We start from the raw sequence: 14565 nt of genomic DNA, 5'->3' as shown, positions 1-14565 counted from the left end.
ATGCCTCTGGAGGACCACCTGGCATCTCTATCAGAATGGCAACCCCACTTCTGTGTATTTGGCCCACAAAGACCCTCACAGGTGGACCAAGTGAGGCACAAAGTTACCTGCTGCAGCACCAACTGTAATGAGAAAAGACTGGAAACTGGTGGAACGTCTACCCTTAGGGAACCGGTTCCCTAATTACTGGAATACCATATGGTGGAATATTGTTCAGGGTTAAAATGAAATGAATGATGCATAAAAGGTATGGGAATTTTTTTCTGGGGGGGTGATAAAAATATCCTAAAATCGATCATGGTAATAACTGCACAACTCAGTGCAAAAACTAAAAACCACTGACTTGTACACTTTAGATAGGCAAACTGTATGGTTTGTAAATTATATCTCAATAAAGCAGTTACCAAAATGAAGAAATGACAGGAAAAATATCAAGTGAGGATGAAACAGTACTCAGTGATAAAAAGAAACAGAGCACTGATACAAGCAACAACTTGGGTGGATCTCCAGGGCATTGTGCAGAGTGGAAAAAAGGTCACATCCTAATAATATACGATTCCATTTACATAACACTCTCCAAATGACAAAACTAGAGATGGTGAACACATTAGTGGTTGCCAGGGGCCTGGGGAGTTCTTATGTGGAGAGGGAACTGTTCTATATCACAATTATGATGGAGGTTACACAAATCTATACAAGGGATCAAACTGCACAGGCACACAGATACACAATCAAACCCACACACACAAAAACTGGTGAAAATTGAACAAGGTCTGTAATCTAGTCAACAGAACTGTACTGATGTCAATTTCCTGGTTTCGATATTGGGACTACATAAGATGTCACCATTAGGAGAAGACGGATATACTATTTTCACAACTTCCTTGAATCTATAATTATTTCAAAATAAAAAGTAAAAACAAGAGGTAAGCTCCACCCCTTTATCAAGCATACATGAGGCCAGACTTCTCCCCATTCAGATGATTATCTTTTGGGAGCCCTTTACCTAGACCTGGACCTTACCAGTGACCTCTCCCTGACATCACCTACCTCCAGTAGGGCCCACTCCTTTCAGGTGATGCTGCTGCCTGCAATTTACCTTCCTCTAACCCCGCCCCTTTCAGATGGCCCCGCCCTCAGCACGACCGGTCCTCGGCCAGCCCCGCCCCTCGGCACCTCCCCATTTCAGGTGGCCCCGCCCACACGCAATCTTTCCCAGGCCCCGCCCCTCAGCTCCCTTCAGCCCCTGCCCCTTCCAGATGGCCCCGCCCCTCGGGGGGGTCGTCCTATTTCAGGTTGGCTCCGCCCACACACAATTTTCCTCCCCGGCCCCGCCCCTCAGCTCCATTTGGCCCCTCCCCCTTCCAGGTGAACTCGCCCCTCGAGGCCTCTTCTCAGAGGCCCTGTCCAACGGTCTCTATCTGTCGTCTACCCTCTACCTGACCCCTCTCCCTCTGGGGGACATCTCTCTGCACCCTCCGGCGGCCCGCAGCCCGCGCTCTTCCCTCTCTACCGAGCTCTCGGCAGCCTCAGCGTCCCCACGCCCGCTCCTCTGCAGACACCCCGACATGGCGAAGCATGGACCCCAAGCATTCGGCGCGCCCGCCGCCCTCCGTCTCCCATCTGCTCGCGGGCGGCCCCACTTACCTCGCGCTGGTCCCGCGCGCCGCTGCCCGGGCAACACACTCAGATCCGCCGGGCGCGCCTCTGCAGTCCCAAGTTCGCGCCACGGCATTCGCGCGCAGACGTCGGCGGGCGGGGGCGGGGCAGAGCCTAGGGGCGGGACCTGGGCACCGTGCGCACCGCCGCCGTCGCGCGGAGGACACTGGGAGTCGTAGTCTCCTGAATGGGAGGAGGGCGGGAAAAGGGGTGAAGTGGGGCGAGCCCTCCCGCAGAGCACACTGGGAAAATGTCCCGAGCTTTCCCTCGCCCTGGATGAGCGGGTGTGGCTGAGGGTCTGAGGAGTGACTGGCAGGGAAGGAGGAAGAATTGGTGGAAGCGCCCGCGCGAGGCACGGCGGGAAGAGAGGCGGGAGACCGCGCGGGGCATCCCGGGAGCAAGGGCCGGGCCAGGCCTGGGCGCGGGGCATTGTGGGAGGTGGACGCCGCTCCGGGGCGGGTAGGTGAGTGGGGAGGGGCGGGAAGGGTGCACATCTTGGGGAGGGGAGAGGCACAGTTAGGTGGGACGGCGAGGCTGGAAGGTGCCGCAGCGGGCCGGGCGGGGAGTAGGAGCGTCGGGAGCAGGCTGGATGGGGCTGCTCGAGGGGAGACGCGCAGCTGGACGTGGGGGGAGCATCTGGGGTGAAGGAGCCCATCTGAGGACGAGGGGCCATGTCTAGAACGAAGATGCACATTGCGGGGAATGGTGGGTGTAACTGGGAGGAGGGGCCCACAGCTGGACTGGGGGCCGCATCTGAGGAGCAGGGGACCACAGGTGAATATTGCTGACACTTCCGAGGAGAACTAGCCACAAGTGGGGCACACACCTGTAGGCGAAGCGTCGATAACTGCATGTGGGGAGCACATCTGGAGATGAGAGCATCTCAGGGAAGCCCCAGCCACAGCTGCATGTGGCGAGCCATAGGGTCATAATCGGGGGAAGGGGCAACAGCTGCATGCCAGAGACACATCTGGGGAGTGCGGAGCCACAGGTGCATGAAGCATGTGACCGGGTGAGGGATCCGTGGCCTGGGTGTGGGAGCACATCTGGAGATGGAGCGTCTTTGGAGGGGTTACAGCCAACTGTTGACATATGGAAGGAGGAGTTCCAGATGATTATGAGCGCTAGAGGTTACTCTTGGGTGAGAGACATAGCTGGAAGGGGAGGAGGTTTTAGCTGGAATTTGAGAACACATTTGAGAAGACGTCCACGGCTGAGCTTAGGGGTCATATTTTGGGAGACGGGCTTTCAACTGTACCTAAGGGTCACATCTGCGGAGGAGGAGGCGAGTTGGAATTAGGAATCAAGATGACAGGCTCCAAGTGAACCAGGGATAAGGCGGTGGGAGGAGGCCAAAGATAGGCTGGAGGTTTATATTTATATATTTGGAGAAAAACAGGCACGTCCGACCCTGGGCTACCCACCTCGATAGAGGCACCAACAGCGACGGGGCAGGCCGAGAATGGGGTAGATGAGATACCCCGGGTGGAAATGGGTCTGATATCCACCTGTTCTCCTCTCCTCCACGCAGGCCCCCAGGATGGAGCGGCCGGAGCCCCCACCTGGCACGGCTGCGGGGCAGGAGGAGCAAGAGCTGCGGGAGCGGGCCTTCTTCTCGTGGGCCGAGTTCAGCCGCTTCTTCGACGCGTGGTGCCAGCAGCGGCTGGCACTTTTCTTCGTCAAGAGCTCCATGCACCTGGCGCGCTGCCGCTGGGCCAGTGCGCCCCCGCTCTACACACTCATCGACGTGCTCAAGTACAGCTACGTGCGACTCGTCTGCAAGGACGTGCGTGCGCCCAGCCGGCCCGCCGTGGGGTGCGTGAACCTGAGCTGCTGTCCTGCTGGGGGGGAAGGGGAGCACCGGGTGTGGGTGCGGGTGGGAGACGGGCAGAGAACACCCCACCCAGAGATGCAGAGGGAGAGAGGCCAACTGAGATAGCCAAATACACCTTGTAGAGAGGTGGGAGTCAAGGAGGGACATGTACTGAGAGACAGTGAGAAGAGGAGCTAGAGAGATAAAGACACTCACGGAGCAAGAGATGGTGTGGGCTCGACTTACAGACTTTTTTTTTGTCTTTTTTCGAGATGGAGTCTCGCTCTGTCGCCCAGGCTTGAGTGCAATGGCGCCATCTTGGCTCACTGCAGCCTCCACCTCCCAGGTTCAAGTGATTCTCCCGCCTCAGCCTCCCGAGTGGCTAGGACTACAGGCACCTGCCATCATGCCCGGCTAATTTTTGCGTGTTTTTTTGTTTGTTTGTTTTGTTTTGTTTTTTGAGACAGAGTCTTGCTCTGTCACTCAAGCTGGAGTGCAATGGCACAATATCAGCTCACTGCAACCTCCACCTCCCGAGTTCAAGCGTTGTTTCTCCTGCCTCAACCTCCTGAGTAGCTGGGATTACAGGTGCACGCCACCACACCTGGCCAATTTTTGTATTTTTGTAGAGATGGGGTTTCACCACGTTGCCCAGGCTGGTCTCAAACTCGTGACCTCAGGTGATCTGCCCGCCTCACCTCCCAAAGTGCTGGGATTACAGCCGTGAGCCACTGTGCCTGGCCTGATTTACAGAATTTAATAGAGACTTCCAGAGGCAGAGCATAAAACACACACACCCCAAGAGGAGAAAAAAGTCACCGAAAATTCCAGAAACATGGAGACATGGAGGCAGAGACACCAGAGAGAGCCAGGGAAACAGAAGAGCCAGGTTTTGTACACATGACAAAGACTGGGAGACAGAGACTGGGAGATTGAACTGCAGAGAAGCCACAGGATAAAGAAAAGGATCCATCTATTCAGTGAATAAGGGGCCAGGTCCCATGCTGTGGGCTGGGGATATTCTAGTTGGAGCATTGGAGTTGGGCAAGAGACAAAAATCCCTGCCCTTCTGGTACTTTCTGACTGGACAGGAAGATTGACATTAAAAGAACAAGCTCATAGGTAGTTCCCTACAACTGTGCAATGCTGCAAGGAAGGGCAGGTGAGAAATCCAAGAGAGCCAGAATTATACCCAGGTGGCCAGGGGTATTTTAATGGACTCCAATTTTATTTTATTTATTATTTATTTTTTTGAGATGGGGTCTCACTGTGTTGCCCAGGCTGGAGTGCAGTAGTGTGATCTCAGCTCCCTACAACCTCCACCTCCTGGGTTCAAGGGATTCTCCCACCTCAGCCTCCCAAGTAGCTGGGACTACAGTTGTGTGCCACTACGCCCACCTAATTTTTGTATTTGTAGTAGAGACAGGGTTTCACCATGTTGGCCAGGCTGGTCTCGAACTCCTGACCTCAAGGAGGCCGAGGTGATCCGTCCACCTTGGCCTCCCAGAATGCTGGGATTACAGTCATGAGCCACCACACCCAGCCATATTGACCCCAATTTTATTTTATTTTATTTTATTTTATTTTGTTCTATTTGAGATGGAGTCTTGCTCTGTCATCTGCGCTGGAGTGCAGTGGCACAATCTGTGCTCACTGCAACCTCAGCCTCCTGGACTCAAGCAATTCTCCTGCCTTAGCCTCCCAAGTAGCTGGGATTACAGGCATGTGCCGCCACCATGCCTGGCTAATTTTTTGTATTTTTAGGGTTTCACCATGTTGCCCAGGCTGCTCTTGAACTCCCGACCTCAGGTGATCCGCCTGCCTCAACCTCCCAAAGTGCTGGGATTACAGGCGTGAGCCACAGTGCCTGGTGTGATCCCAGTCTTAAATTGGGGTTGTTCCCCACGCAATGTTAGGTTTCCAGCTTCCATTGGAACACCAGAAGAGGTGAGCCCATGTTTCCACTGGCAGACGGCCACCCCTCTTGGATGGGGCTTTGCTGCCCAGGTTTGCCCCAAACCCTGCCACTCTCTGCTGCCTCATGCCTAGCGCTGTCATTTGCTTGTTTTGCCTGCCTGGCCCCAGTAGGTGTGTGAGTTTGAGACCCTTGGTTGGGGCGCTGTAGACAAGAGCAGAGTGCTTAAGAACACGGGCTCTGCCTTCAGGCTGCCTGAGATGTGCTCCACGACTTCCTAGATGGGTGACTTTGGGCAATGGACCTTCACATCTTCAAGCCTCAGTTTTCTCATCTCTGAAATGGGGTTATGATACCCGCTTCATGGGGCCATTGTGAGGATACCGTGAGATCATACATGAGAAAAATGCATAACCCTGGTGCCTCGAACATGGGGTGGCTGGTTAAGTGATAGCTGTTACGGGATTCAAGAGCATGAATCCTGGGCCATTGCACTGCTGATACTTGGTGGATGCTGTTGAGCACGTGACTGCACCTTTCTGTGGCCTCAGTTTCCTCATGTGGAAAATGGGGGACATAATAGTGTCTATCTCATAGGTAAATTATTCAGAGAGACGTCCAGCACGGAGTAAGCACACTCTAACAACTCTTTCACTGGTGGTTATTTAAATATGCATTGTGAGATACATTCTTGCACCTTTTTTCTCACTACTTATTCTAGAAGCAGAGACTTGGAGATCTGAAAGCGGAACAGCATCAAACACACACATCACCCAGAAACCTAGAACGTTAGAGCTTGCAAGAAGCTCAAAGAAGCTCAGGCCTAATCTGAAACCTATGAACAGAACCCAATCCGATGTAACAAATACTTATTGAGCACCTACTATGTGCATGCTGTTCACTGGACATTTGGAATCCAAGGCTGATCTCAGCCCTTGAACAGCTCAGAACTTAACGCGGTAGACAAGAACCAAAAAAAAAAAAAAATTGTAGATAGTGGCCCATAGTAGTCAGAGCGAGATTGAGGGGGAGATGACAGGAGGATACAAAGGGAGTGGTCAGCCCCACCTGAATGTTTACTGAGTGGTTCTGGAAGGCTTCCTGGAAGAGGTGGCCAGTAAGCAGAACCTTGAAGAATTTTGTTGATATGTTTATGTATGTATAGTATTTGAGCTAACAGATGCACTAGGTTTACTATGTGCTGGTACTGTCCCAAGTGCTCTACCAATATCAGAGACAGCCAAGAAGCAGGAGAGACAGGGCTATGGAGGGGGCGAGGACAGGGCCCTGGGTACACTCCTGGTAACGGGTAGATGATGAGATGGTCTCTGAATGGGGAGTGCGTGATGGTGGTTGATGAGCCGGTTCAGGAATGATGTCTTGGTCCCGTCACGTCTAGCTCCCCAACTCTCCTGAGCTGCTCAAGGCAGAGCCTCTCCAGTGCCACAGCCCAGGGACAGCCCATGGGCTGAGGTCAGGCTGGAGAAGATAGCGTGTAAGGAAAGGCAGGAAATGAGACTGCAGTGGTGGCAAAGCCTGGACCTGGCAGGGCTGAGTCCAGGGGTTGAGATTTTATCCTGGAGGGTGGTGGGGAGCCCTAGAAGGCTGTGAGTAGGGTCAGTTCTGGCTGGAGGAAGATCCCTCTGGGGCCATGTGGGAGACCATCTTGGAGACAGAGAACGGACACGAAGGAGGAGGCTGGGGCTGCGGGTGCAGGGAACCAGACAAGAACTTTCTTCCTGGCCACTCCTTCCCCCTTGCCAGAGGTTGCACAGTGACTCTCTCCAAGTCACCACTGCTGCAGCTTCAGCTCTCCAGCTCCAGTTCCTCCCCTGTCCCTCTCCCTCAGCACTTCCCTCCCTAGAACAGAATTGCTCAGCCTTTCTCAATACACACCAGCCTTTGAAAACACAAAGATCCTGAAAACCTGAAAGATCAAGAATAAATGAGTGGCTGGGCGCGGTGGCTCACGCCTATAATCCCAACACTTTGGGAGGCCGAGGTGGGCAGATCACTTGAGGTCAGGAGTTTAAGACCAGCCTGGCCAACAGGGTGAAACCCCGTCTGTGCTAAAAATACAAAAATTAGCCGGGCATGATGGTGGGTGCCTGTAATCCCAGCTACTCGGGAGGCTGAGGCAGGAGAATCACTTGAGCCCGGGAGGCGAAGTTGGCAGTGAGCTAAGATCGTGCCACTGCACTCTCGCCTGGATGACAGAGCGAGACTCTGTCTCAAAAAAATGAGTAAATGGGTAAGTGGAAGGCAAAACAAAGCAAAGCAATAGGTCCTTGAAAAAAAGTTTTGAAAATAGCAGCTACTATTTCTGCATTGTTTACTATGCACTAGCCCCTTTTCTAACCCCTTTATGTAATTTAATCCTCTTATTTAACCCTCTCAACAAGACTGAGACCCTAGTGTTACTATTAGCCCCACTTTCCAGGTGAGAAAACTGAGGCACAGAATACTTAAAAGACTGTTCCCAGGATAACACAGCTGCTAAGAAGGAAAACCAGAGTCTGGACCGTCATTCTGGTTACTAAGCCCATGCTTTTAATTACCACCCTCCCACCTTTGTTTCTCACTTTCTCTTTCTCTCTCCTCCCCTCATCTTTATTTCAATCATTCAACCCTCAGTGTGAGGGTTGACTGTGCCATGGGTCCCCTAAAGATGTGTTGGTTCTGGGCACCAGCCTATCTGTCCCTTCACCCAAGAGGTTTTTGGGAGCCCCTGCAATGTGCAAGGTGGTGTTTTTAGATGCTGGGATTTCTGTGGGGTGTGTACATTACAGATGGACATAAATAAAAATCCCGGCCAGGCACGGTGGCTCACACCTGTAATCCTAGCACTTTAGGAGGCTGAGGCGGATGGAATGCCTGAGTTCAGGAGTTTGAGACCAGCCTGGGCAACATGGTGAAACTCCATCTCTACTAAAATAAAAATTAAAAAAAAAAAATTAGCCAGGCGTGGTGGCGCGCACCTGCAGTCCCAACTACTCAGGAGGCTGAGGCAGGAGAATTGCTTGAACCAGGGAGGTGGAGGTTGCAGTGAGCCGAGATTGCGCCACTGCACTCCAGCCTGGGGACAGAGTGAGGCTCCGTCTCCAATAAATAAATAAATAAATAAATAAATAAAATAAAATAAAATCCCTACATGTGATAGACTCTTCCCTAGCCTGGATATGGTCAGGGAAGACTTCCTGGAGGAGGCGATGCTAGCTGTGAGGCCTGAAGGATGAGTAGGAGTTGACTAGGTGAAAAGGGAAAGGAATGTTTTATGAAGGATGGAAGAGCTTACGATAGGTTGTGGAAATGGAAAAAAAAGTGGATGGGTAGGACTTGATGATGGATGGTTTTGGTGGAATGGAGACCATATCCCAGAGTAGGTGTGCCAGGGTTTGTAGATTACATAGTCATTGAATCATCACACACTTACTGAACACCTCCAGACACCAGGTACTATTCTAGGTGCTGATGATACAGAGATAAACAGACAAAAATTCTTATCCATGTGGAATTTGCATTTAGCGGGGGATGACATTATTCCTCCGGATAGGTGGAGAGATTGCAAAAATGGTGTGTTGGAGCACCAGTAGGTGGTTATGTGAGGTTCTGGGTCCCTGCAGAGGAGATGTGCTGTTCTCTGGCAAGATATATGGCTTCACAGAAGAGGTGACCTAGGCGGAGCAAGGGGCTGTTCTAGGGCCTGAAACACCTAGGCTGAAGGAAGTCAGACCAAGGGTTTCACAAGAGCCCATTAATTATTCTAGAAAAATGAACCAGGTAACATTCCATGAACTTGCAGTCTTGACAGATCAAACATGGCTTCACATTGGAATTTTCTTTGCTTCTATCTGATACCACGTGGTGGCAGTAGGTTTATTTTATTGATGTTTATTTGCACATTGAATAATTTTCTAAATTTGCATTTTGTTACTTTATTTATTTATTTTTTGAGATGGAGTCTCACTCTTGTCCCCCAGGCTGGAGTGCAGTAGCACAGTCTCAACTCACTACAACCTCCACCTCCCAGGTTCAAGTGATTCTCCTGCCTCAGCCTCCTGAGTAGGGGGGATTACAGGCACCCGCCACCACACTCAGATAATTTTTGTATTTTTAGTAGAGACGGGGTTTCACCATGTTGGCCAGACTGCATGTTGGCCAGACTGGTCTTGAACTCCTGACCTCAGGTGATCCGCCCGCCTCGGCCTCCCGAAGTGCTGGGATTACGGGCGTGAGCCACTGTGCCCAGCCTTGTTACTTTAAATAAGGCATAAAGTCTCGGACTCTGTATTTCGATTTTTAAAATCTAGCAGGCTTCTGGGTTTTTCTTTACCTCGTGCATGTAGGAAAAAAGGAGTGTGTCAAGGGTGCTCTTCTGGTTTGACAAAGAAAATTTGTAAGCATTTATACTGGTGGATTTAAGCATTTCTCTGGGTGGATCCTGGGGAGAATCACCCAGTTGGGGGGCCATTTGGAAAAACACAGGAGGGTTTTGTGGGGTGTGCTACTGGGGTATTTACTACCTGGGAGCCAGGGTTTCTTAACTACATGCCAGGCCCTGGGCAGTCTGTGTTACAAGGGTCAGCAAACTAGGAAGCCCTTGGACCAATTCCAACCTGCAACCTCCTTTTTTTTTTTTTTTTTTTTTTTTTTGAGACAGTCTCGCTCTGTCGCCCAGGCTGGAGTGCAGTGGCACAATCTCAGCTCACTGCAACCTCCACCTCCCAGGTTCAAGCGATTCTCCTACCTCAGCCTCCTGAGTAGCTGGGACTATGGGCATGTGTCACCACAACTAGCTAATTTTTGTATTTTTAGTAGAGACGGGGTTTCACCACGTTGGTCAGGCTGGTCTCGAACTCTTGACCTCATGATCTGACCATCTCGGCCTCCCAAAGTGCTGGGATTACAGGCATGAACCACCACGCCCAGCCTGTAACATGTTTTTATAAATGAAGTTTTATTGGAACATAGCCATGCCTGGTCATTTACATATTGTCTATGGCTTCATTTGCAATATACCAACAGAATATGTTAAACATTTACTGCCTGGCCCTTTGCAGAAAATGTGTGACAGCCCCTGCTGTATAAACATAAAATCTGCCAAAAAATGCTGATATTACCTCACATGGAGAAACACGGAACCCTCTTCAGAAATCAGATACCAATTTAAATACTATTATCAGAGAAATACACTCTGATTTTTTTTTCTATTCTCTTTTATTTTCTTTTTTGAGACAGGGTCTTGCTCTGTTGCCCAGCCTAGAATACAGTGGTGCCATCATAGCTCACCGTAACCTCGGTCTCCCAGGCTCAAGTGATCTTCTTGCCTCAGCCTCGTGGAATAGCTGGGACTATGGGTGTGGGCCACTATGCCTGGCTGGTTTTTTATGTTTTCATTTTTTGTAGAGAAGGGCTCTTGCTATGTTGCCCAGGCTGGTCTCAAACCCCTGGACCCAAGTGAAGTAATCCTCCTGCCTCAGCCTCCCAAAGTGCTAGGATGACAGGTGCTAGCCACTGCACCCGGCCCTATTTCATTTTCTGCAGTGCTGGTTGCAACTCCCTATGTTAATTTCATGTAATGGGAACCGCTGTCCTAAACAAACTCTTGCTCACACACATAAAGAGATGTGTAAGAGAGTGTTGTATCACACACTGGGGTGATTGAAGCGTCATTCGTAAAAGAGGAGAACTGGAAACACCATCATAGATGGCAGAGTCGTGGAGTGGAACATTGGGCAGCAGTAAAAGGAATGAAACTGAACAGTTTTCAAAATCCAAGTGAAAAGCCAGCTGGAAAGGCATCTATAGGGCAGGATGCTTGTCTTAGTTGCAAATAAATTACCACCAACATGGTGGCTTAACACAATACCAATTTATTATCTTGCAGTTCTGGAGGTCACAAGGCCAATATAGGTCTCTGGGCTAAAATCAAGGCGTTGGCAGTGCTGTGTTCCTTCTGGAGGCTCTAAGGAGAATCTCCTTCCTTATCTTTCCAACTTCTAGAGGCCACCCATGCTCTTTGGATGGGAGCCTCTTCCTCCTTTTTTTTTTTTTTTTTTTTTTTTTGAGATGGAGTTTCGCTCTCATTGCCCAGGCTGGAGTGCAGTGGTGAGATCTTAGCTCACCGCAACCTCCACGTCCTGGGTTCAAGCGATTCTCCTGCCTCAGCCTCCCAATTGCTGGGATTACAGGTGTGCACTACCATGCCTGGCTAATTTTGTATTTTTAGTAGAGACAGGGTTTCTCCATGTTGGTTGAGGTGGTCTCGAATTCCCGACCTCAGGTGATCCGCCCACCTTGGCTTCCCAAAGTGCTGGGATTACAGGCATGAGCCACCGTGCCTGGCCATTCTTCCAATTTTTAAAAAGAGGTAGGGGTCTCACTATATTGCCCAGGCTGAACTCCAGTGATCCTCCCAGCTCAGCCTCCTGAGTAACAGGGACTATAAGCAAGTGCCACTGTGCCTGGCTCTTCCTCCATTTTTAAAGCCAGAAGGGTAGCATCTTTCAATCTTTCTCTGACTTTGATCCTCTTACTTCCCTCCTTCTCTTATAAGAACCTTTGTAGTGACATTTGGGCCTACCTGGATAATCCACTCTCCCCATCTCAAGACCCTTAATTTCATCACACCCGCAAAGGTCCTCTTGCCATGGAAGGCAGTGTATGTACAGTTCCAGTGACTATGATGTGAACATTTTGGGTAACCATGATTCTTCCTACCACAATGCTCAGACACAAAGAGTTTTCTTTTTTTTTTCTTTCTTTTTTTTTTTTTTTTCTGAGACAAGGTCTTGCTCTGTCACCCAGGCTGGAGTGCAGTGGTGCAATCTCGGCTTACTGCAACCTCTGCCTACCGGGTTAAAGCCATTCTCCTTCCTCAGCCTCCCAAGTAGCTAGAATTACAGGTATAATCCCATTAGCCTATTATTCACCACCACACCTGGCTAATTTTCTTTTGGTTTTGGTTTTGGTTTTTTTTTTTTTTAGTAGAGACAGGGTTTCACTATGTTGGGCAGGCTGGTTTTGAACTCCTGACCTCAGGTGATCTGTTCCCCCTCAGCCTCCCAAAATGCTGGGATTACAGGCATGAGCCACCATGCCCGGCCAAAACAAAGTTTTTTCTAAGTAGACTTTTAAAAAATGTAACACACATCCAGAAAAGTATACACATCATACGTGTGCAACTGAATGAATTTTCCCAAAATAAAATTCAGAGGTAACCAGCACCCAGAACAAGAAACAGAATATGTCCAGTCCCAAGAAACCTCCTGGTGCCCCCTCACAGGGTTAACCACTTAAGGGTAACCACTATCTAGGCTCCTAACAGCAGAGGTTAACTTTGCCTGCTGTTGAACTTTATATAAATGGGAATCATATCATTGTTTCTCTTTTATGTCTGGTTCTTTCACTTGGTAGGTTTATGAGATTCATCCATGTTGTTGGAGGTTGCAATGGTGTGTTCACTCTTGGTGCTGATTAGCATTTTACTTTAGGAATATACCGCAACTTATTTTCTCATTCTATTGTTGGATATTTAGGTTTCAAGTATTTGGCAAATATACATAGTGCTGCTGTGAACATTCTCGTACACATCTTTAGAGGCCCATTTATCTTGAGTGGCACCACTGGGTCACAGGAGAGGCATAAAATCTTTAGTAGATACTGTCATGCAGTTTTCCAAAGTGCTTGTGCCATTTCACGCTCCCATCAGTGGTGAGTGAGAGTTCCAGTTGCTCCACGTCCTCATCAACACTTGATGTTATCAGTCTCTTTTGTCTGACCATTCTGCTGATGTGTAGTGTCATTTCCTTAGGATTTTAATTTGTTATGTCCTTGATGACTAATGAGTTTGAGTCCTTCTTCACATATACAATGCTTTTAAAACAGAGAAACGTACCTCCCATTGTTTATGGGTATATAAAAATATACATGGAATGCTAATAGATAATTTTGATAGTGGCTGCCTCTGGAGACAGAGTGAAGGAGGAGAATTTGTTAGGGCAGCGTTCACAGAAGGCCTCAACTTTCGATGTTATTGCTAAACCAGAAGCAGATACAGGACTATCTGAAATTTTTTATTTGTATGAAAAGTTAAGGTAAATACAATAAAACATTCATTCACTTTTGACAGAACTGAGGGTGGCGGGTATAGAATTTTAGAACACTTACTGCTTGCCGTATTCCAGACACCGTGTAGTGCTCTACTTATATTAACTCTTTTCATGCTCACGATGATCCATCCTATGAGGAAGGTATGATGAGTAGGACCTCCCTTTTAACCTATGAGGAAACTGAGGCATAGAGACTTGAAGTGACTTGCCCCAGGTCACACAGCTGGCAGATTCTTAAGGCCCTCTTCTCTATGCCTGAAACAATTCTTAGTTTAAAAAAAAAAAAAAAAAAAAGTTGGGGGGAAAGGAAGAAGAGGGCAGCAGAGTGATGTGACCAGGGCGGTGGTGGTTCCTCCCACAGGCCCCCCCAGCCCGGCTGCCCCGCCTTCATCATCGTCAAGCTGAGCCCGCTGCGGGACCGCCTCGTGGTGACGGAGTGCCAGTTGACCCACTCGCACCCGGCCTGCCCGCTGGAGTTCGCCTACTACTTCCGCCCGGGCCACCTGCTGGCCAACGCCTGCCTGCCAGTGCGCACCACCAACAAGATCTCCAAGCAGTTCGTGGCCCCAGCCGACGTGCGCCGCCTGCTCTCCTACTGCAAGGGCCGCGACCACGGCGTCTTGGACGCCCTGCACGTGCTCGAGGGCCTCTTCCGCACGGACCCCGAGGCCAAGGTGGGGTCTCGGGAGAGGCAGGAGGGGGGCGGGGGCGGGGGAGAGCCACGCTGAAGACTTGTGGGTCATTCATTCCTTCATCCGCCCTCTCATCCCTTCACTCCTTTCCTCCATTCATCCGTTCATTCATTCAGTAAGTACTTAGGGAGGCACTGGGGATGCAGCAGCAAAGGAGACCCACCTGATCTCTCTCTGCAGCTAGCTCACCTTCTAGTGTAGTGCTGCCCAGTAGAACTTTCTTCCAGGATGGAAAGGTTCTGTGATTCTGCACCCCCAGCCACACGTGGCTATTGAGCACTTGAAATGTGTCCAGTACACTGAGGAACTGAATTAATTAATCAATTAATTTTTTTTTTTTTTTTTTTTTTTTTTTTTTTTTTTTTTTTTTTTTTT

At 49.8% G+C, this 14565-nt stretch overlaps 2 protein-coding genes across 7 annotated transcripts in view; one reads left to right on the top strand and one right to left on the bottom strand.

The window, feature by feature from the left end:
* LIG1 (DNA ligase 1) overlaps nucleotides 1–2031 on the bottom strand; it is a 54738-nt gene extending 52707 nt beyond the window's left edge. For 2 of the 6 annotated variants that reach the window (XM_017889110.1, XM_017889121.1), the window contains exon 1: nucleotides 1514–1600. In XM_017889110.1, the coding sequence (XP_017744599.1) occupies nucleotides 1514–1570 (57 nt within the window). In that variant the 5' untranslated portion in view covers nucleotides 1571–1600. Of the gene's footprint in view, nucleotides 1–1050; nucleotides 1121–1513; nucleotides 1601–1647 lie in introns of those variants that run through there. The other 4 variants (XM_017889138.1, XM_017889151.1, XM_017889129.1 and 1 more) reach the window with 4 other exon arrangements.
* Nucleotides 2032–2169: 138 nt separating this feature from the next.
* The window catches only part of ZSWIM9 (zinc finger SWIM-type containing 9), a 26506-nt gene continuing 14110 nt past the window's right edge, over nucleotides 2170–14565 (top strand). The window contains exons 1-3 of the mRNA XM_017889163.1: nucleotides 2170–2433; nucleotides 3191–3474; nucleotides 13860–14172. Coding sequence (XP_017744652.1) covers nucleotides 2362–2433; nucleotides 3191–3474; nucleotides 13860–14172 — 669 coding nt within the window. The 5' untranslated portion in view covers nucleotides 2170–2361. The remainder of the gene's footprint in view (nucleotides 2434–3190; nucleotides 3475–13859; nucleotides 14173–14565) is intronic.

Source organism: Rhinopithecus bieti, unplaced genomic scaffold (assembly GCF_001698545.2).
Source record: "Rhinopithecus bieti isolate Rb0 unplaced genomic scaffold, ASM169854v2 scaffold_574, whole genome shotgun sequence".
NCBI classification, from domain to species: Eukaryota; Metazoa; Chordata; class Mammalia; order Primates; family Cercopithecidae; genus Rhinopithecus; species Rhinopithecus bieti.
Note: the sequence above shows the minus strand (reverse complement) of the source record. Positions and strands in the feature narration are given on the sequence as shown.